The 21,243-nt window shown below is 55.3% G+C and overlaps 1 protein-coding gene across 1 annotated transcript; it reads right to left on the bottom strand.

Moving 5' to 3' along the window:
- Nucleotides 1–350: 350 nt before the first annotated feature.
- On the bottom strand, nt 351–20,401 carry KCNG1 (potassium voltage-gated channel modifier subfamily G member 1). Its single transcript, XM_055307853.1, has 3 exons — nt 20,184–20,401; nt 8,343–9,151; nt 351–4,303 (listed from the first exon to the last, which is right to left on the bottom strand). The coding sequence occupies exons 2-3, from the start codon at nt 9,123–9,125 to the stop codon at nt 3,533–3,535; spliced, it is 1,554 nt and encodes a 517-aa protein (XP_055163828.1). The 5' UTR covers nt 9,126–9,151; nt 20,184–20,401; the 3' UTR covers nt 351–3,532.
- Between the last annotated feature and the right edge of the window lie 842 nt (nt 20,402–21,243).

Here is a 21,243-nt window from a genome sequence, read left to right as displayed (position 1 = left end):
CTAATTGGAGCTGGTTTGCAGGATATGCCAGGGGGTGGGGCAGGATCAGAACAGAGGGGTGGGTGACGGGGCAAGTGGGGCCAAGTCTCTAAGTGAAAAGGCAGATCCTGTCTTTACTTAAAATTCTGATATTTTGTTCATTCTGGATTTAGGGTCTTAATTTTGATTTTTTTCTTTCTTAAATATTTCATTTTTTTAAGTAATCTCTACAGCCAGCGTGGAGTTCAAACCTACAACCCCAAGATCAAGAGTTGCATGTTTCACCAACTGAGGCAGCCAGGCATCCCTAATTTTTATTTATTTTTATTTTTTTATAAAGAGTTTATTTATTTATTCATGAGACACACACACACACACACACACACACACATACAGAGGCAGAGACACAGGCAGAGGGAGAAGCAGGCTTCCTGCACGGAGCCCGATGCGGGACTAGATCCTGGGACTCCAGGATCATGCCCTGGGCTGAAGGCAGACGTTCAACCACTGAGTCACCCAGATGTCCCTAATTTTGATTAAACAAAACAAAACAAAACACTGCATTAAAATATGGTTGATTTTGATTACTGAGTCTTTCTTGGCTTCTAAATTTTGTGTTCAAGGCGAGAAGTCCTGAACCTGCTCAGAGGTGGGGCCTGAGAATCTGTATGTTAAATGTGCTTTCCCAAACCCCCGCTGTGAGTCTTACAGGAGCTCTGAGTTAAGCTGGAGATGGAGGGTAACCATGTGACCTAAGAAAGAAAACAAATTGGGCAAGGCTTGCTTTCCTGTTTCTCCTAGGACAGTGACTTTCGCATACCGTCTCCCAGCTATACGGGGCCAGTTGCCTGTAGCACGGTCAAAAGGGAAGCCCCACTAGCCCCACTAGGAAGCGTGAATTTGCCTCCACGCTTCAATGAGAAGCATTATCTTTCAGTGTGATTTATAGTTGGGCTTTCTGCATCAGATTGCACATTGCCAGAAAAAAAAAGTAGAAGAGCCACCATCGTAAAGTTGGTCACTTCTACTCTAGAAGCAGCTGGTTAGAAGTTCCAAGGCCTCCTAAGTCTTATTAGGGCCAAAGACCCTAAGCTCCCTCTGTATGTGCAGGTCAGTGTCTGGAGCCCCTCTGTCCCTCAGGGGAGGTCTGGAGAGGTGCCTAACTCTGGGCCTTTATCTCGGCCACCAGTGCAGATCAGAATCTGTGCGAGACCCCAGCTCTTCCTCTATGACCCTAGAGTCTGTCCTCCCCCACCAGGTGCTGTCCCATTTGGGGCTTCTCCACCCCACATGGTATTTGCTATCCACTCCATTGAGTTTTAAACGGCTCCATTGCATACCTCTCTGTGTCACGTTCCTGTCTATTTAGCATCTTCAGTGATCTCCTGTCTCTCACAGCCTCTGGGGGGGGGGAGCAGAATTAAAGGTCATTCCATAAATCTAGGGTATTATTACCATGACAGCAATGCCTGATTGGCTGTGACACCCACCAGGCTGGGGAAAGTAGAGATAATTAGTCGGAAAACTTACTTTTCAGGTGTGAGTCATGGGAAGCAGGTGTCAGGGGAGGCTTTCACAAGGTCCTCGTGACTCAAGTGATATTTCCACTCTGCCTCACTGTGTGTACCCCATGCCGAGATGGCCATGCCTCCCCACCCCCCCCAAGATAGAGACATGACATGCTCAAAGGCGTTTCTACTTTCTGGCCGTCTTTCCCGTTTCCCTTCATTCATTCACTCCACAGACGTTTCGGGAGCACCTACCAGGTGCCAGGCCCTGTGCTAGGTGCTGGGAGTCAGCAGCGAGCTTCATTACTCAGTAGGGACTCACAGCGCGAGAGGAGTGTTGGTCTCCTTGGGCAGGAGAGAGACAGTAATCGAGTGGCAGGGAAGACATGGGACAACGTGGCAGGTGGACAGGCCGGTCAAGATCAAGCAGGGTAGGAGGGAGTTAGGTGGAGGTGCTGGTGTGCCTTCTTTAGAGAGGTGGTCAGGGAGGTGAGGGAAGGGGCAGCCATGCAGGGTTCTTCGGGAAGGGCATTCCAGGCAGAGGGATCCACAGGCCTGAGATGGGAACGGGCTGGAGGGCCCCGTGGCCAGGTGCAGTGAGCAAAGCAGAGAGAGGTGCGGGATGGAGGCTGGAGGGAGGACAGGGCCCTTGAGTCACTCAGGGCATTAGGGTTTTATTCTCAATGTAGGGGATGGCCCCCAATGGACTCAGGGAGGACAGTGAGGTGGTCAGATCTGTGTCAGAGCGTGCTTCCTGCGGTCAGCCCAGGGGAGCGGCCGCGGCCAGGGCAGCAGCGGGTTTGGGATGAAGACAGCAATGTTGTCGTACCTGTGAGGGTGAAGCCAGGCTGTGGCTGTCCCCGGGGGATGAAGCACTGAGGGGCTCTGATGCCCTCGAACTAGGTCAGTCTGTTGGCTGGCCGGGGGCTTCACCCGCGCTATGTGACATCGGGAGCAGTACCCAGCCGGGTGGGTGCTCTGCAGGCCTCTGGAGGGCACAGGGAGGCCTCGGCAGGCTCCAGACAGTGCTTCTCAGACTCCCCGGGGGACCACGGCCCACCTTCCCAAAGCATCAATCCCACTCTGGATTTAGATTTAGATTCAGGTAAGTGATTAAATCACTTTTTTTTTTTTGGTTAGACTGTTACAATACACGTGGAGTAGAGAAGAAAGTCCACAGTATTTTTAAAAGATAAAATGAAACGATTTCACTTCCATAGTCGGCGATGCCGACGGGCCCCTCCGTGTCCACTTAACCACTGGGGTGCCTTGGGGGAAAGGTTTGAGAACCTGAAGGTACAAAACAGGAGAACAGAGGATGGAGGAGAAGGAAAGGGGAGGAAGCGAGGCCAGGAGGTAGGAGGAATCAAAGAAAAACAGGAGAGAATGCAGTATTTACTGGCAATTTCCCCAAAGGTATCTGTTCTCTCCCTGTTCCCCAAACCCTGCCGGGCCCGGCCAGGCCTGAACGAGCCAAGGAAACAGGCCCCGGCCTCCCGGTACCCGCGATGGCTGGCTTTGCTGGAGAGCAGCGTCCTCTCTTCAGAGCCCCACGGAAGGCATCTTCTCCCTTTTTCATCGCTTTGCTTTAACTGCACACGGTCCACGCTAAACACAGACACGCTGCTGCTGGAATTTGTCTTTTTTCCCTCCGGGCGGACCCATAATGCAAGTCTTTGCCGGGCATGTTATTTACATGGTGGAAAGGACAAAGCCATCTCCTTGTTGGGGGGAAACAGATGTGGGAGCTGGGGGGGCAGGGGGGGACTGTCATAGGTGTGTGCTGGGCTCTTGACCGGCTTCTGCCCCACTTGTGGGGGCGGAGGGTAGGGACCCCTCTGTGGATGTCCCAGCCTTCCTTCTCGGGGTGTGGTTGGCGCGGGTCCTGCGCCAGGGCCGCGCTCAGAGCAGCACGTGCCTTTGAAGGCTTCTTGTAGTGACGGCGATGGCTTCAAGCCGCGGAGGGCAGGCAGGGCTGGGGGTGTCCTGGCGGTGGCGGTGGTGGTGGTGGCGGCGGCGGCGGCAGCGGGGCACGTCCTCTGGGTTCAGTTGTTGTCTCTGGTGTCCGAGGAGGCACTTCCAAACAAGATGTCACTGTCGTGGGACATGGTGCTCAGCTGTGACTTGGTCTTGATGAGGAACTGGGCCCTGCGGAACATCACCCTCTCCTGCTCCTGCTTGAGCTCCAGGTAGGAGCGGGAGAAGGTGTGGAAGATGGAGGTCACCGGGAAGGCCATGAGCAGGATGCCACTGAGGATGCTGCTGAGTGCCACCACCTGGCCCGGCGTGCTCCTGGGGACCATGTCTCCATAGCCCACAGTTGTCATGGTGATGACGGCCCACCAGTAGCAGGCGGGGATGCTGGTGAACTCGGGGCTATCGGCCATCTCGTTCTCGATGACGTAGAGGAGGGGGGCAAAGAGGGCGATGGCCACGCAGAGGAAGAGCAGCAGGAGCCCGAACTCGCGGGTGCAGCGACGGGCCGTGAGCCCCAGCGTCTGCAGCCCCAGTGAGTGGCGGGCCAGCCGCATGACGTACAGGATGCGCAGCGCCCGCAGGACCCGCAGCACCAGCCCCACCTTGTCCAGGTAGCTGTTGCCCGCGCCCGACTTGCGGCGGCCCGCGGCCGCGCCGTCCACCAGCAGGGTGATGTAGTAGGGCAGGATGGCCACCATGTCGATCAGCGTCAGCGGGCTCCGCAGGAAGGCGAACTTGCTGGGCGCCTGGATGAGCCGCAGGAGGAACTCGAGGGAGAACCAGCCCACGCACACCGACTCCACAATGAAGACGTTGTGGCACATCTGTGAGCACTGGCCCTGCGAGGCGGGGGGGTGGGGGGGAAGGAGGTCAGGGGAGACGTCAGTGGTCCCACCTGCAAGGCCGCGGGCTTGGCCCTGGTCCCACCCGGTCCCCGGCTAAGCTCACTTCCCCGGGGACCCTGGCCAGGCCTAGGGCTTGAAGCACCTACAACGACCACTCTTCATCTTCCTCCCCAGCCCAGACCTTGGCCCTGGATTCCAGACCCCAGAAGGGGCTGCCTCCTGGACTGCTCCCCCAGGGTGTCTGAGGGGCGTCTCACATCCCAAACTGGACTGCTGATTCCTTTTTAAAATTCTTTTTATTGAGATATAACTGACATACAATATTGTGTCAGTTTTGGGTGTACAACATGTTGATTTGATTCATCTACATATTGCAATAGGATTACCACCATAGCCTTAAGCTAACACCTTTATCATGTCATGCCAGGTAATTATCATTTCTTTTTCTGGGGTGGAAACAATTAGCCTTTTCGGGCTCTTGATTTCTCCTGCACACCCGCCCACCAGTGCTTTCCCTTCTTAGCAATCCTACCTTTCCAGTTGCTCAGGATGGGAGACTAGGCCTCATTCTGACACCTCTCATACAGTCCTCAGGAAATCCCATCGGTTCTTCATTTAAAATGATTCCAGAAATCTAACCACTTCTCATGTGTCCGCTGCCCTCACCTTGGTCCAGCCACCATCATCTCTTGCCTGGACAGTTGCAGCCACTTCCTTCCTGGAATCCCTGGTCCCTACAGTTCATTTTGCACACACAGCCAGAGGGATCTGAGAGCGTGAATCAGGTCCCTTGTGTGCTCTGGTCAGCACCCTCCACGGCTCAGAGAGATAGCTCCGGGGGTGCACAGGGCCTGGCTGCTGCCTCTCCCACTTCCCAGTCCCCTGCCTGCCTTGTTCCTGTGCTCCAGCCTACACCCCAGGCTCCTCCCCGCACCCCCGTGCCCCCAAGTCAGGCCTTGACTTTCTGCTCCCCCTGCAGGAGTCCTCTTCAACACCCACATGGCTCTGCCCTCCCCTCCTCTGGCTCATGACCCCCTCAGTTCAATGTCCCCCCTCCCTCTGTCCTCTATCCTGATTCTTCCTTTCCTGCTTTATTTGTTCAGAGGACTCATCATCTCTTAAAATGATTTATAAGTTACTTATTGGTCATGTTGATTATCTGTATCCACCCTCCCCCTCCCCTGCCCAGCAGATCATGGCCCCACAGGGAGGGGTAGCTTGTGCATCATCCACTCTCAGGACCCCAGTACCTGGAACAGCCCAGCACCTGACAAGTGACAAATTCATGTCTGTCACTGGGGTGGATGGAAGCCCGTGGGACTGGTGTTAAATGAGGGTGCCAACTCAAGGCCAGGTGGGCACAGGGAACCCGAGGAAGCTGGGCCAGGCGGGGTGGAGGCCGGTCAGAGAGCACAGCTGTCCTGCTAAGTGGCTCCTGATTGCCGTGCCAGGACAATTCAGGCTGGAGGCTGGAAATGTGGAGTTTTGCATGAAATCTCCTGGGTTTTAAATGTTGTGATAATTCAATACAAAGCAAACACTCTGTGGACCACTCTAACACATCTGTGTACTGCATTTGGCATGCAGGCTGCCAGCTTGTTTCTGGTCTGCAACGGAAGTGGACAGTAGACTGTCCCCAGTGACTTAGGGCCTCAACCTCAAAGGGGCCTGTGACAGAGTGGGAAGGCACACATGGTTTTAGCCCGGGGCATCTGTCATTCCTGGGCACAGCTGGGCTCTAGGAGTCCTGTACTAGCAGCTCTCTCTCTAGGAATATGTTAGAGACTGGAGACAAATGAACTAGTACTTGGTGGGGTTCTGAGGTCTCAGACCTCTGGGATAGGAAGCCCTCTCCTCTAGGAAGCCTTCCTGGAGTGTGCCTCCTCCAAGTATCCCCAGCACAGTTGATGGGCCTTTCCTAACAGCCCCGTTGGCTTATGTCTCACACTTATGGTCACAGGGGTGTCACTTTCCCTCCTCCACCAGACCTGAAGTCCTTGTAGCTGGCATTCTCATTCTGGCCCCCCTGCATGCCTGGTGATGCCTGAATACAGTAGGTGCTCAAATGTGTGCTCAAGGAGCAAGTGAAACAGGGAACCCCACTGGCCTCCAGAATGAAGTCAAAGAACCGCATTTTCACTGAATCAAGAAAAAGTCCAGGTATTATTAAAAAAAAAAAAGTAAATGTCAGAAGTTGAATAAAACAGTTGCTTTATGAGTATTTTCCTGATAAAATCAGGATTGCATATGTTGGAGCCAAGAAAAAATTTATACCATGTGCAGGTACTTCCAGACAGTTCTCAAATGGTGAGCATTCTTTCTCTCTCTCTCTCTTTGGCAGGTGTGTGTAATCCTTATAGTTAGCGCTTCCCGCATGCTCAAGCGCCCGGCACTATTCCAATCACTTCCCTTGGACTCACTCACTGAATCCTTTCAACACAATGAAGTTGAGCCTGTGCACAGCCCCCTTGGATGCGTGAGGAAACTGAGGCACAGCAAGGTTAAGCAACTGATCTACAGATGCGCAGCCAGAGTGGATGCACTGGCATTCAAATTCAGGCCACTGGGCTCTAGCCCTGCCCTTGTCATCACTCCCTCTTCTGCTGATCAAAAATTAATTTTACTGGTTGAGTGTCATTTTTTTAATATTTGCTTTAAAAATTCAGTGTATTAAAAAGTGCCAGAAACATCCCCGCCCCATGTATTATAAATGCAAAAGCCATCGCTACCTCCTCCCTTATGCAGAAAAACCCTTGTGTCGTGAGTAGTTCCGATTTTCCATCAGACACTTCATGTGAAGCACTTAGCACGTGCGGGGTACACAGCCAGTGCTCAATAAATGCTGGCCGGCACGATGTTTGTGTTGAGTTCACACAGCCAAACCTATTTCTCCATTGCCTGTACAATCTGTACTTGCCTAAATGTTTTGGTATGCTTTCATGCTTCTAGAAACCTCCCCACCCTGCTCCCCACTATGGGGGAGAGGGTCCCCATTAAAAAACCCAGAGATCTCATACATTAGGAAGCTGGACGGGGGAACGCGCACTTTGCATAGACTCAGCTGCCACCCACAGCTGCTGTGTGGACTGCAGGCCAGGGGGCTGGGACTGTATATATTTTGAGAAGCTGAGAGTTTGAATTTTTAAATGCAAAACACTTCACTTTGAAATGCTGATAACCGAGTAGAATTTTTAGGGAGCACAGTGTGGGCCAGTCACGCACTTCTGTGGGGTTACATGAAGTCCTGGGCTGCCAGGTGGGACAAGAATGTAGAATTCAGACTCAGTCAGACCTGGGTCTGGGCAAGCTGCCCCGCCTCACTGTTCTCGTCTGTCAGCTGGGTATGAGAACGCCTCATGTACAGGGTTGCTGGAAGAGTCACCGAGAATGCTAAGCTGTAGACAGAACTGGCTGCTGCTAACTGCGTGCCGCGTGCTGCCCCTGAGAACCGGGCACACACCTCGGTCAGGCCACGGAGCAAACGCTACACGCATTCTCTTGTTTAACACAGAGATGCTCCCTATCGGAGCACAAGTGCACGCACGCATAACTATCGATAAAAATTAGATGCCGGACCTACAAAATGGTTCTGGGTTTTAAACGAGGGAATTAGGGAGGTTGAGATAGGGCTCATGTGGGTGAAATAAAGGTTGATGACATGTGTTTAGCTCAGGGCAGGCACACCATAAATCGCATCATTCATGTACTCGCTCATTCGTTCCTTCCACAGAGTGGCCAAGTGCCTTGTCCATGCAGACACTGTCCTAGACCCTGGGGGCACGGGCAGATGAGGACAGGCACGGAACTCGTTTCTGAACGTGGAGGTGGACAACACATGTAAACAGGCTGTCAGAAAGGGACTGGAGATGCTGCTCGGCCAGCGCAGTCAGGGAAGGCCTCCTGGTGGAGGTGACCACGCTTGTGTGAAGGATGTGGATTTTGGGGAGGGGGTTGCAGACTGCTCTGTTTCCTGAGCTTAGAGACCCTCCCTCACTGCAGTGAGCCTCCCCATGCGTGCAGCTGTGGCTCTTACCTGCTCCTCCTCCTCCCGCAGGCTGGGCAGGGTGCTGATGGACAGGTTGATGGCCGTGACGGTGACGAAGAGCACCGAGAGGCAGGCGAACACCTTGCCGGGCAGCCCCGAGTGCGGCCTCTCCACCATGTCGCGCAGTCTCCGCATGCAGCGGCCCAGGTGACCCTCGCCCTCGGCCGGGCCCTCGCTGCCCGGGTCCTCGCTGGACAGCGGCTCGTCGTCGTCGTCGTCCCGCTCCACCACGTCGGCGAACTCCTCGATCTTCTGCAGGTAGCGGCGCTTGCAGCAGCCGTCCAGGCGGTCCTCGGCGATGCCCCAGTACAGCAGCTCCTCCTGGAAGGACAGGGCGCACATCTCCCGCAGCAGCCGCAGCTTGCCGGCCCGCAGGAAGGTCAGGATGGTGCCGAAGGCGCCCGGGTGGCGGTCGAAGAAGAACTCGTTGCAGGTCACGTCGTAGTCATCGCACACGTTGAGGATGTCGTCGAAGTTGGTGCAGGCCTTGAGCTGGCCCAGGCGCGTCAGCGGGAACTCCTCGAGCGTGGTCCAGGGCAGCGAGTACTTGATGCCGCCCACGTTGATGATGATCTGGCGCCGCCGATCCTCGGGCTGGCCGGCCTGGCGGGGTGCGTCGGGGGGCCGGGGCCGCAGCCGCTGCGCCCGGCGGTAGAAGACGCCCTTGAGGGACTGGCCCTGCGGGAAGAAGGCCGGGTGGAAGGAGGCGTCCGAGGCACAGCTCAGGGCGCTGTAGTCGTAGTCAGAGTTGTCTCCCGGTAGGAGGGTCATGTTGGGCCTTCACATCGCCCTTGGGCCTGGGGTGGAGAAGGGAGGACAGACCCTCAGTGACGCCGGAGTCTCGGCCGACAGTGCTGATTCTGCAGACACTCGCTGTTAGGGACCGAACTGTGTCACCCCCACCTCTGCTCCTGCCCCCAGATTCTCTGTGGAAGCCCTGACCCCTGTGGGCCAGTATTAGGGGGCAGAGCCTGGGGTGGGGGGTGATTACGGTTAGCCCAAGCCATCAGGACCCTTGTGCGAAGAGGAAGAGACACCAGAGCTCCCTCTCTCTCCACCAGGTGAGGACACAGCGAGAAGACAGACACCTACAAGCCAGGAAGAGTCCTCACCAGAAGCCAACCACGTGGGCACCCTGAACCTTGACTTCCAAGCACTTGTGGGGACAAGCACAGACTCTGGAGCCTCACGGCCTGGGCACGCTACTCAGCCTTGATCTGTTTCAATTTCCTCATCTGGAGAGTGGGTAAAACCATTTGACCTACTTCATAGGATTAGAGAAGATTCAATGAATCCCGTGCCTAAGAACACTTAGTAACACAATGCCTGGCACACAGTAGGTACTCAATCATTGCTGTCCATTATTACTATTTGTGTTTACCTTAAAGAGACACCTTGTATTGCTTCCATAAGTGGAAAGCCCATTATCAATGGCCATAAGTAAGAGGCAATGTCCAAAGAAATGCCTAAGTATCACAACAGTGATACTTTGAGGTTATAGGGGTGAGCTGGACAGGCACGTCCACTTCTCCAGGAAGCCTCTCCTTGGTTCTTCCTTGGTTCACTCCCAGGGGTGAGTCCTCTCACCCCTGTGCCTGCAGCATTATCCTTACTCTGTGTGCAAGCCTGGCTCCTTTATAAGGCTGCTCGCTCTGTGGGGCAAGAACTGGGCTTTACGCAGCTCTGCATCTCTGTGTCCAGCAGCGTAAGAGCTCAAAGAAGTAGTTGCGGAATGAGGCCAACACGAGGAAGGCACTTCTGAGAACCTGAGGTCAAAGTGTCCACTTACACAGGCTCCTCCCTTCCCAGTGCTCACAGCTAACTAAAGGTGTGTGCTACTAGAATGACACTGCTTATTCATTCATAGCTCATGGGCTGAATTTGGTTCACACGTAATATGCCTGGCTTGGAGAAGATATTGAAAATTGAAGAATTTTGTGTAAAAATTTATATTCTTGGTTTCTCTTGAAAAGTCAGACTATTGGGGCGCCTGGGGGGCTCAGTGGTTGAGCACCTGCCTTTGGCTCAGGTCACGATCTTGGCATTCTGGGATCAAGACCCACATTGGGCTCCCCAGAGGGAGCCTGCTTCTCCCTCTATGTCTCTCATGAATGAAGAAATCTTAAAAAAAAAAAAAAAAAAAAGACTATTTGGCAACATTTGGCCTGAATTCCAGCTGAGAAATGACTGCCCGCTGTAGGCAGGGCGTACATGTTACAATCTACCACAGTCCCCCTGTTCCCTGGGACCTTCCTTGTACCCATTCTCTTTCACATGTATGTTTCCTTCCTGGCTTCCCGTAGGCATTTGAGTTTGAGAGCCCCAGATTATAGCAGTAGAGCTGTCCAGAATTAGGCTGATCCATAGGAAAGAAGTAAGAGTCTAATACTCTGCTTTATAAAATCACCAGCCCTCCCTCCAGCCCAGTCCCCCATGGAAGAAAGTGGTACCAGCGGTCTACCAATTCTGATGGAAACCCATTTCCAATACCTGAGCGTCGATCTGTGTTACACACACGCTCAGGGGAAACGCACATACACGCACACACGCACGCACATACACACCTTTGTGGACACGAAAGTGTTCAACAGGAGCCAGGGGAGGTTCCATTTGAAAGAGAATCCTTCCTACCAGAAATTCTTTTACAGAAAGCAAATCGTTGCTCCACTCATTTATCTTTGGGGAGAGCTACAGGTTCAGAGATTGGGTTCTGGAAAACTAGGTACACCTGTGTTTGAAATGAAAATGATTAGATTTTAGAGTGTTGAGAACGTTTCTGAACTTCACCTAAAATTGGAACCCATCTCCTCAGGCGCAGCCTGCCAGACTCCCTTGGAGGAGTGAGAATAATCCCTTTCAGGCACTTCACGTTAGTGGTACCGCTTTTCAGCTCCCCTGTTTCATCTTTGTCACAGAAGACAAGAGGAAAAGTGACATTCTGTTTGGCAAGAATGACGACAGAGGAAAAGGAACCTTCCTCTTGTCCTGCAGGTCCTAAAGAGCCCTTGTGAAACCCCCTTGGCTGTAATCACCTCTTACAGAATGTCTTCTTTCAAGCTCCCAGCTCTCCCTCTGGCACAAAGCTCCCCCAATTAGCAATCCCTCATTTCTTTCTCTCATGACCCATGTCAGTTGTGAGTTAAAGCTTCAGCATCCTATGTGGAAAGTTATCCTGTCTCAGCACACTGTTTGGCATGGAGAAGGAAAAAAACCTTGCTTCATGCAAGCTGCTTGTACATGGAAGGCTAGATGCTGGGATTTGCTAAATGAGGAGGAATGGGCACACTTCTCCTGGGCCTTTGGTCTTGGGGATACCCAGCCTGATGGGTCTGTAGGGAGATGGCTCTGCATGCTAGACTCTAGTCTCCAGTGAAGTTCATAAACCAAACAGGCCCCCAAATCCTGCTTCTGGAAAGCAATGCCACTTTCTACCCAGCCTGATACCCTCATGAGAAGTTTGGTCTTTTAAGATTTCTCTACAGCGTTAGGTCTGTCCGTCCAAAGCATGATGGATTTTAGTGATTTTGTCTCTGAGGGTCTATGGATGCTTAGGAAGGGAAAGCTATTCAAGAAGGGGGCTGTGATACTGAGGATGATGAGGACGATGAGGAGTCCTGGGCTGGCATTCAACATTTTCCACACGTTGGGCCTGTGCCAGGTCTATGGGCATGACAGAGACCATGACAGACCCAGCCCTTGTCCTCAAGGAGTGGACATTCCAATGGTGAAGGTGGTCTCTAAGTAAGTACATAGATCATTTCAGGAAAGAGAGCAAGAAAATGATGGCAACATGAGCTGGAAGGGTCTAGGAGGGCTTCTAGGAGGAGGGAGCCTCGGGGCTGAGGTTGGGTGGGAAGGAATCCACCCTATAAGGCCCTGGAGGAGGGTGTCTAGCGCTGAGGGAATGGGAAGAGCTTGCTCCTTGACCTGGGGGTGGGCTTGGGTGGTCAAGCCAAAGAAGGCCAAGTGGTGGGGTGCAGGGAATGAGGGGAAGGTGGGAGAAGCTGAGTGTGGGAGTCAGCAGACACCAGATGGAACAGAGTCTAGCAAGCCATGACAGGGGGCTGGGGTTCATTCTCCATGGGATGGAGGAGGGGGGTCCTCAGGAGTAGATTACAGGCAGGCCGGGCACACCAGGCTGGAATTCTCTGCAGTCATTCTCAAAAGAGTCAACTAAAGCTTGGACCAGTGGAGGAGACTGGAGAACTGGCTGTGTTCCAGATAGACTTTGAAGGAACTGCTGCCAGGACTTGATTGGGGAGGGGAGTGTGGTAAGGGGGAAAGAGAATGGATTCCAGTAGTGCCATTCACTGAGGCGACACTAGGTGGCATTATGATGAGCCTTGCATAGCGGGCAGCATTTGCTGCCTGTAGGATGATGGACAGGAGGGCAGATGGGCAAAGCAGGGAGAGACAGTAGGGATGAGGGTGGCTTGCATGGATGGATGGATGGATGGATGGAGTCAGACCACACCAAAGCTGTCCTGATGATTGTGTGTGTGTTGGGGGTGGGTGAGTTTCATTAAAGGAAAATGAAGAGCACAAAACCAACCAGATAGTATCAGCTATCTGACCGCGCTAGGCTGTAGAGGGCAGGAGGGCCAGGCTAGCAGAGAAAGAGCAGAGCCCAGAGGCCAAGGTGCTTGCTCCCCGTGCCCAGCACCCAGCACCCACTTCTCCCATAGAAGCCATACTCCACACCAGGCCTGGTTAAGGCAGGTGGACGCCACTGGGGGAGATGTTTAGGCAGAGTGCTGTGCTCCCACCCACATGCCCTAATCCTAATCCCTGGAACCTGTGAATAAGTTAGACTACATAAGAGGAGGAATTAAGGTTGTTAATCAGCTGCCTGTGAGATGGGAAGACGATCCTGGATTCTCCAGGGGCCCAAGCCATCCCAAGGGTCCTTAAGAGATGGAAGAAAGAGGCAGGAAAGAGGGGTGCAATACGGCGTGAGGAAGACTCGGCTGGCCACCGCTGGCTTTGAAGGTCAAAGGGGCGACAGGCTGATGACAGCAGCAGCCTCTAGAAGCTGGAAAAAGACAAGACCTGACTCTCCCCTGGGCTCTCCAGAAAGGAATGCAGCCTGCTGACCCCTTGATCTTAGTCCTCCCTGTAAGGCCCATTTGAGACTTCTGTCTTCCAAAATGTGAGGTAAGAAGTTTGTATTGTTTTCAGCCAGTCAGTTTGGGGTACTCAGTTACAGCAGCAATAGGAGAGAGTAACACAGGGATGTTGACAAAAAGCAGGTCCTATTCCAGCTTGGGAACAGCTCCCCCAGGCCAGTCTGGGGAAGCAGAAGAGCCCATGGGCTCTGGAACCAGGAGACCTGTGTTCAAGGCCAGTTACGCTGACTCTGGGCAAGTCGCACCGTACCTCTGAGACTATCCTCGTCTGTAAAATGGGGGCATGAATAGCTCCTACCTCCCCAAGTTATGGTGAAGACTAAGGCAGATGACATGGGTGATATGCTTGGCCCAATGCCTGACACACAGTGAACCCTCAACAGACACCTGCTGTACTGTTAGCTATGAGGGTGGTTTTTTATCTTTCTCTCCACCAGCCAAGGGTGACTCCTCTCTTGACCCGATCCAGTGGGATTTGAACGCAGCATTTGTCGGACCCCCAGAGCTCCCTGCTGGAGGAAGTACAGTCTGGAAGAGCCTCAGGAAAAGCCATCAGGGGTGCTGAGGGAAGTGAAGGGTGTTGCTGCTGTCTGACCCGGGAATCCCAGTCCTGGGTGTATTTCCCAGGGTCCACAGGGGTTGTGGCACACAGTAGGATATTATCTATACTCAGATTCTTGACTCAGGGTCTGCTTCTGGGGAATCAGACCCAAGGGAGGAACCAGGTATAAGAATGCGTGCCCTGCGTTGCCTGCGGTCCCCTGGTGTCCATCCTGGGGCTGGGGGGCGGGCCAAGTGAGTCGTGGTAGACACAGATGGTGGACTCCTATACACTGCACAGGAATTAGAAGCATTGAACTAGATGTAGGTTTAGCAACACATTTAGATCTTAAAAGCATGATGCCGAGTGGAAAAGAAACAGAAGTTTATAGCACTATGCTATTTATGTAAATGAACACACACACACACACACACACGTTACATATTTGACAAAGACTCAAGCACATGGAAGAATCTATATCAACTACAGGGAGGGTGCCTGGCAGGACAGGGGAAGGGGATAAGCAGGAGGGTGGTGTGGAATGTGGGAACAAGGGGTAAGGCAGGCTGGCACAGGCCAGTGATGGATAGTGGCATGAAGTGAAGAGCGTGGTTAACACAGCTCTGGGATTTAATCCAGGTAAAGGAAAATGAAGAACACAAAACCAACCAAGCCACCAGGTTCTGAATTGCACTGAGTGCTCAGTGGAGACAGATTCTTAGGACCATCCCCAGATCTTCTTGGTCAGAATCCCTGAAGGAGGCGGGGGGGGGGGGGGGGACAAGAATTGGCATTTTTGACAGGCTCCCTCACAGATTCTCATGTACGCTCAAGTTCAAAAGGGATAAAAAGAGAGGGTGCCTTGAATACCTGGAGTCCATACCCCAGGGGCTGGGGGCTGCAAGAAGCTCTGGATATTGGTGGGGAGCCTCCTGACCCACTCCTCCATCTCTTTGGGGGTTCTGGAAAGCTCTGTGGGTCCCAATCTTGGGGAACTTCCCTGGAGAAGTCGAAACCCTTCTGCTTCGAGGGAAAAACCTCTGCACTGAGGCTGCCTTGGTCCAATTCCCCTTTGGGAGCCCCCAGATTTGCTGAAACTTCCCATGCAGCTTCTTTTCCTTCCTCCTGGGAGAATGATGAGGTGCCCAAGCTCTGACGGAGGGCTGAGTACTCATTTCCAAAGAGAAATGGTCACTGACCCTGAAAGGAGTTCTGAGGCAGAGGCCGCTCTGTGGTCAGTGTCTGCTGCAAATGGAGGTGCTAGACACGGGGGTGCAGGGTAGGAGGGGATAGCGGGGTGGGACAAAGTCAGGCTTTGCCCGGCCACCACAGCTGCTTCTGCTCATGACCCTCTGGCCTGAGATGGTCATCTGCACCCACCGAGTCACCTGCCCTCTCTACGCCTCTTTTCTCCCTATAAAGGAGGGAGAAGCATGCTCATGCAGAGGGCTGCTGTGATGACCCAGTGAATGGAGGTTTGCTGCAGGAATTAGCAGTGTCGCCAGAACGCTCACCTCCCATCAAGGTCATGAACGGGGTTCCATAAACTGTGATGCACTGATCCTAACTGCTACAATACCTCCTGGTATTTTTACCAAACCACCGCTCTCTCCTGACTCTGTCCTTCCAGTCCTGAGCCCCTCCACTGGGACGGAGTTCTCGGCTCCTCTTCTGAGTCGGAGGGGGAGGCAAAGAGAGGGCTGGACGCGCACGGTGCTCTAATGACAACAGCCATGGCCACCCTTGATTGCACACAAAGTGCTAGGCGCTGTGCCAGGCTGCTACCACTAACACCCTCATTTCATAGATGATGAAACTGAGGCTTTGACAATAAAAACTCAGGACTCTGGGGATATGAGCGTTGAGGCCACAATCAATCTACGTCTGTAGGACTCCAAGGCAAACCTCTTTGACCTTGGTATTGGTATTGACCTCTTTGACTGTCTCCCTGGATTACTGGTTCCCAGGGGGAACTACCTGTAGCAAGCCAGGGACTGGATCTCCCATCTCTCTATAGACACACTTTTGGAAAGTCTTCTGTGATGGCGAGAAGCAGGCAGTTGCCCACGGCTGGGGGAAACACATTTGTTCCTATTGTATATTTGCATAAGAGCAGGGGAAGGAGTCAACAAAACTCCTGGTGGTGTCAAATTCTGAGTTGCCATTTTGGCCTCTGAAGGAAGAGCCCTCCTGTGCCGGGAATAGGTACCAGCCAGAGGTGACGGTGTGGCCTCTGGGCCGGGATGCCTGTGTCACCACTTCTAGCTGTGCACCTTGACGAAAATAACCTCACCTCTCTGTGCCTGAGCATTCTCAGCTATAAACCTGGGTCATTATCATACTTCCTTGTAGGTGCTCGGAGCTGTGTCTGCACATGTTAGGGCTCTGCGTTTGCTAGAATGGCTTTTGTGAAGCAAGCTTGGCACCTCCCTTAACATTTCCTTTCTCAGAGGAGGAATGTGAAGCCGAAAACATTTTCCAGAAGGGAGGCTTCAGTGCTGACTCTCCTCTCACCTGGCACGACATCACTCACTCTGGTGGGCCTCAGTTTCCCCATCTGTAACATAAACCGATGAGGCATGCCCCTAAAGTAGGCAGCGTAATGGTCCCCCAAAAGAGGGCTATGTCCTAATCCCCAGACCCTGAGGATATGGGCCCTTACGTGGCAAAAGAGATTTTGCTGGTGTGATTAATTAAATTGATGAGATTTAATTGAGGCGGAGAGATGAGCCTGTATTATCCAGGTGGGGCCACATCGAATTATAAGCGATCCTTAAAGAGGAGGCAGGAGGGTCAGAGCCAGAGAGGCAGATGGGATGGTGAAAGCAGAGGTCGGAGTGATGTGGGGCCAGGAGCCAAGGGTGTGGGCAGGTTCTAGAAGCTGGAAATCCAGGGCAGGGAAGTGGGATTCCCAACCCCCCCCCCACTCCCCGCCACGAGGAACACAGCCCTGCAAACCCCTTGGTTTTAGGTCAATGAGACCCATTTTCGACTTCTGATCCCCCAATCTGTAAGATACTAAATTCGTGTTGCTTTAAGCCACTAAATTGGTGGTAATATGTGGCAGGAGGGAACTAACACAACCTCAAATGCAACTTTCTAAAGGAAGAGCATTTCTCTCCTGGGCAACTTGGGCTTTGTTTTTTTTCCTCTCACATCATGATTCTCAACCTGGGCTAGTCCCTCCCCTGAGATCTCTCCACGCTGCCCTTCCCCTGCCAGGGGCTTCATCTGTCAGGGTTAGGGCTCCTGGCTGGGGTGACTCAGAGGCGGGTCATGCTGCATTAATTCCCAATTAAAATGTTAATCAAAATGGATCCTGCCAGTAGGCTGGCCCAGGTCCCAGCCTGCTGGACCACCTCGAGATGCGGCACCCACATGGAGAGTCTGTCTTTCTTAGTTACCTGCTGTCCGTCCTCATCACCACGCAACCACACCGGATGGATCTCAGTCCCACAGCTTGGGAGCTGGGCCCAAGACACTGGTGATAGTGAAGTATTTGCTGGGAGCTGGGCTCTTCCCTCCATCTCTACCTGCTTCCCCAAGGTAAGCGTGCCAGAGTCCACCTCTCCCACCATGGAAAAGACCAAGGGGCCTCTGGAGCCTCCTTATCCTGCTTGTGGCAAAATAACACCAAATGCACATTTGCCTTCTACCAGGATGTGTTTTGGGGTGGGGTAGGGGAGCCAAAAGTCCTTTTCTATTTGCCTCCTTGCAGCCTGAAAACTGGGAGCACAGGCATAGGCAGAGGAAGAGGCTGGTGGCGGGGAGGGGGGGGGGCGGTAGCCGGGACGTTGGGCAGCAGGAAGGGGACAGCTGCATACACAGTCCCTCCATTCTTTCTCCTTAATAAGTGTTAAGGCTGCAGCACCTGGTGGCTGTGGCGGGCCACTGAGGAACGAGGGAGAGCCTGGTTGTACATGCCTGCCTGGGGACACGCAGGTGTGAGGCACAGTCACCACAGAGCAGGGACAAGTCTGAGGCAAAACGCTCAGATCCGGTGTGTGGCATGCTACTTTGTGTTCTGATTTTATTAACCACATACTGTCTGCTACATAATAAAAATGGCCAAGGGTGATTGAGTGCTTGCAGGCTAGACTTTCCTGCCTCTCTGTTCTTATTCATTCTATTTAGAGTGGCTTTTCCAGCCACCATTTTCCACCCAGGGACTACATTTTCTGGGTTTAATAAATCACCCGGGAGTAGATTCCCAGACCCCTGTGTCTTTGGCAACCGGAAATGCTGACTCTTTATCATGTATTCAGAAAGGGGAGGTGGAGAAAGCCCAGTCAACACACTTTTTAGGGGTCCAGGGGATTAATTCCTTAGTTTGAGTGTCTTAGCCCTGCATCCAGAACACATTTCTCTGCTCTCATGCTCCCTGGGGGCATCAATTGAGCCTCTCACTGGGGCCCAGCTGTGTGTCTGATGCAGAGAATTCAAAGTGGTAGTGGGAATGGAGCCGGGCTCCCAGATCTGTCCTGGCTAGGCTCCAGGGTGCCCCCGGCCTGGGTTCCCAAACTTTGGGACGGGGATCAAGGCTGCCTTGTTTCCGCCCCCCATGGGTTTGGGGCATGTCCCACAACAGACATCTTTCCACTGGAATGGGCAGCGTTAGGGAGTGACTCATAAGGGCCATCCCCAGAGGCCATCGTACCCTGTCTCTCAAACACACCTTTCCCTCATTCCCCACTCCACAGGGGCCTCTGCAGGGGTCCAAGACAGAGGACACCAGGGTCAAGCTCAGGTCTGGGAGAACCCAAGAAATCCACTCAAGAAAGACAGCGTGCCCTGGCCCCAGCACTGGCGTTGGGTCTCCAGCATGCCGACCTTCCCTTGGAGACTCGTTCCTCGGGAGTGACTCTGACTGCAGTCATGTGTGTGGGTATCACCCTAGTGCATAAACCTCTTCAGATTCATACAGGCAGGAGCCCCCCCCCCCCCCAGTGAATCAGAGCAGTTCCTGCTTCCTCCTGGCCGCCCCCCACCCCAGCACTTATCTCAAGGTATCAGTGAAGGAAGTCTGTGTCCTCTCATCCTCTGGGTGACTTTGGTGCCGGGCACCCTTTACGTGCTTAAGAAAATGCCTGCTGAACAGACAACTTTAATAAACCGTTATCGGTCGAGCCTGCATTCATCCGGAACGTTAGGCCAGTATTTCCCAACACCGCGCCACCCCTCTTCCCTCCCGCCATGATCAGCCTCCCCTAAGGAGCTTTTTGAGGACATTTTCTTCCTATTCAAGAACCTATTTCAGTTTTCCCGCTCTCTTTGAGAATGACTGCATTACAGGAACCAAGGAAGGGCCTTCTGCTTCTCCCTATAGACATGGGGGCTGCGGCAGTCAGCCACCCCCGCAGGCTGGGCCTCCTCTAGGCAAGGGCTGGGGCTTAATCCCTACTTCGCTCCAAGCTGCAGGATGCTTCCATCCCACCCCATCCCTCTCCTTCAGAGTCCCTCATGTCCCAGCTCAGGAACTGTTTGTTGAATGAAATAATGCATGTCCAGCACCTGGCATGGTGACCTGCGCCTAGTAGGTGCTCACTCAACCCATCTTTGTCCAATTCATGAATGCACGAACTTCTCTCCTTTCCTGCCTTACCCAAAGATTCCCGTCCATCCAGGCAGAGCCCCTGGGGGGGGGGGTGTATGGAGTCCCTGAGGCTGAGGAGGCGACCCCCCACTTTTCCTATGAGATGCTAGAGCCTCCGGTGACCACAGCGGTCTCGGAGTCCCCAGCGCCGGGCACACACTGGGCGCTCCATAAAAGCTGAGTAAATGACTGACTTAGTAAAGCCCGCCGGTGGAGATGCTCCGTCCCTGCCCAAGGCGGCGCGAACAAGCCAGAGCCGGGGCCCCTGTTCCACCTCCCCCCACCTCTCCCTCCTCCCGGCATCCAGAAGCCGCCGCGGCGGCCAGGATGCGCCCCCCGCCCCGGCCCCGCGGCGAGGCACGGCCGGCCCTTCGCCCCGGGGCCCGCCGGGGTCAGCCGGAGCCGGACCCGCGCCGTGGCGGTGGCGAGCGCGCCCCCCGCCGCCGCCCCCCGCCCCGGTCGCCCCGGTCGCCCCCGCCTCCCCGCCCCGGGCAGCCCCCGCCCCGAGCCCCGCCGAGTGTGCGGGCGCCGGGGGCCGCCGGCGAGGCTGCCGCGCGCAAAGTTCCCACCTCAAGTTCCCGTCACGGCGGCTCCGCGGCGGAGTTGGCCCGGCGGAGGCTGCCGTCCCCCCGGGCGGCCGGCGGGTCCCGGGCGAGGGCGCGCGCAGGGGCGGGGAGCCGCCCGGGCCGCCTCCCGGAGCCGCGGGCCAACTTCGGTCCCCGGGCCCGGCTCCGCTCCGCACTCGGACCCAGGGCCGCCCCGCCTCCGCCTCCGCCTCCCGGTCCCCGCCGCGCGCCGAGTGCGCCGGGAGCGCAGCGCCGCAGCCGCCGAGGGGAGGGAGGGAGGGAGGGAGGGAGGGAGGGAGGGAGGGAGGGAGGGAGGGAGCGGGGCAGGAGGCGGGACGGAGGGAGGGACTGCGCGCGGGGCGGGGAGAGGGGGCGCGCGGGGCGGGGAGAGGGGGCGCGCGGCGGGGAGCGCGGCGTCGGCCTCGCCCCCCGCCCCGGGGGCCCGCGCGTCGGGTGGGCCGCGCTCCGGCCGGGACCCGCGTCCCCCCCGCACCTCCGCGCGCTCCAGCCGGTACCCCGCGCCCCCCGCCGCGCCCCACGCCCCACTTCGCGCTCCGGCCGGAACCCGCGCCCCGCGCACCCCTCGCGCCTCCCCGGGACCCCCAGCGCCCCCCGGGCTCCGGCCGGGACCCAGCGCCCCGCACCCCCTCCGCACCCCCCCGCGCCCCCTCGCGCCCCCGGCCCTCCGCGCTTCCCCGCGCTCCCCGCGCTCGCTGCCCCCGGGCCGTCCGTGCGCCCCCCCCCCCGGGGTCGCGCCTGGTCACCTGCGTTCCCCCGCCGCCCGGGTGCCCCCCGCGGGTCCTCCACGTGCCACGTGAAGCCCCCCCCCCCGCTCCGCGTCCCGGGGCCACCTGCCGCCCGTCGTGTGCTGTTCCCGCGAGGTCCGAGTGCCCCGGTGCCACTGCAGGGACCGCACGGGCCCGGCAGCGTCAAGTTCTCAGGGATCGCACCTGCCGCGCCAGGCGCCCTGCCCTCGGACCGCGGGGCCCTGCCGCCTGCACGCCCGGCCCGACGCGGGGCGCTCACACCGGGCCTGGGGTCCCGGGGTCCAGCACCCCGTGCG

Source organism: Nyctereutes procyonoides, unplaced genomic scaffold (genome assembly GCF_905146905.1).
Source record: "Nyctereutes procyonoides isolate TBG_1078 unplaced genomic scaffold, NYPRO_anot_genome, whole genome shotgun sequence".
NCBI classification, from domain to species: Eukaryota; Metazoa; Chordata; class Mammalia; order Carnivora; family Canidae; genus Nyctereutes; species Nyctereutes procyonoides.
The sequence above is the reverse complement of the archived record's forward strand: the minus strand, read 5'-3'. Positions and strand labels throughout refer to the sequence as shown.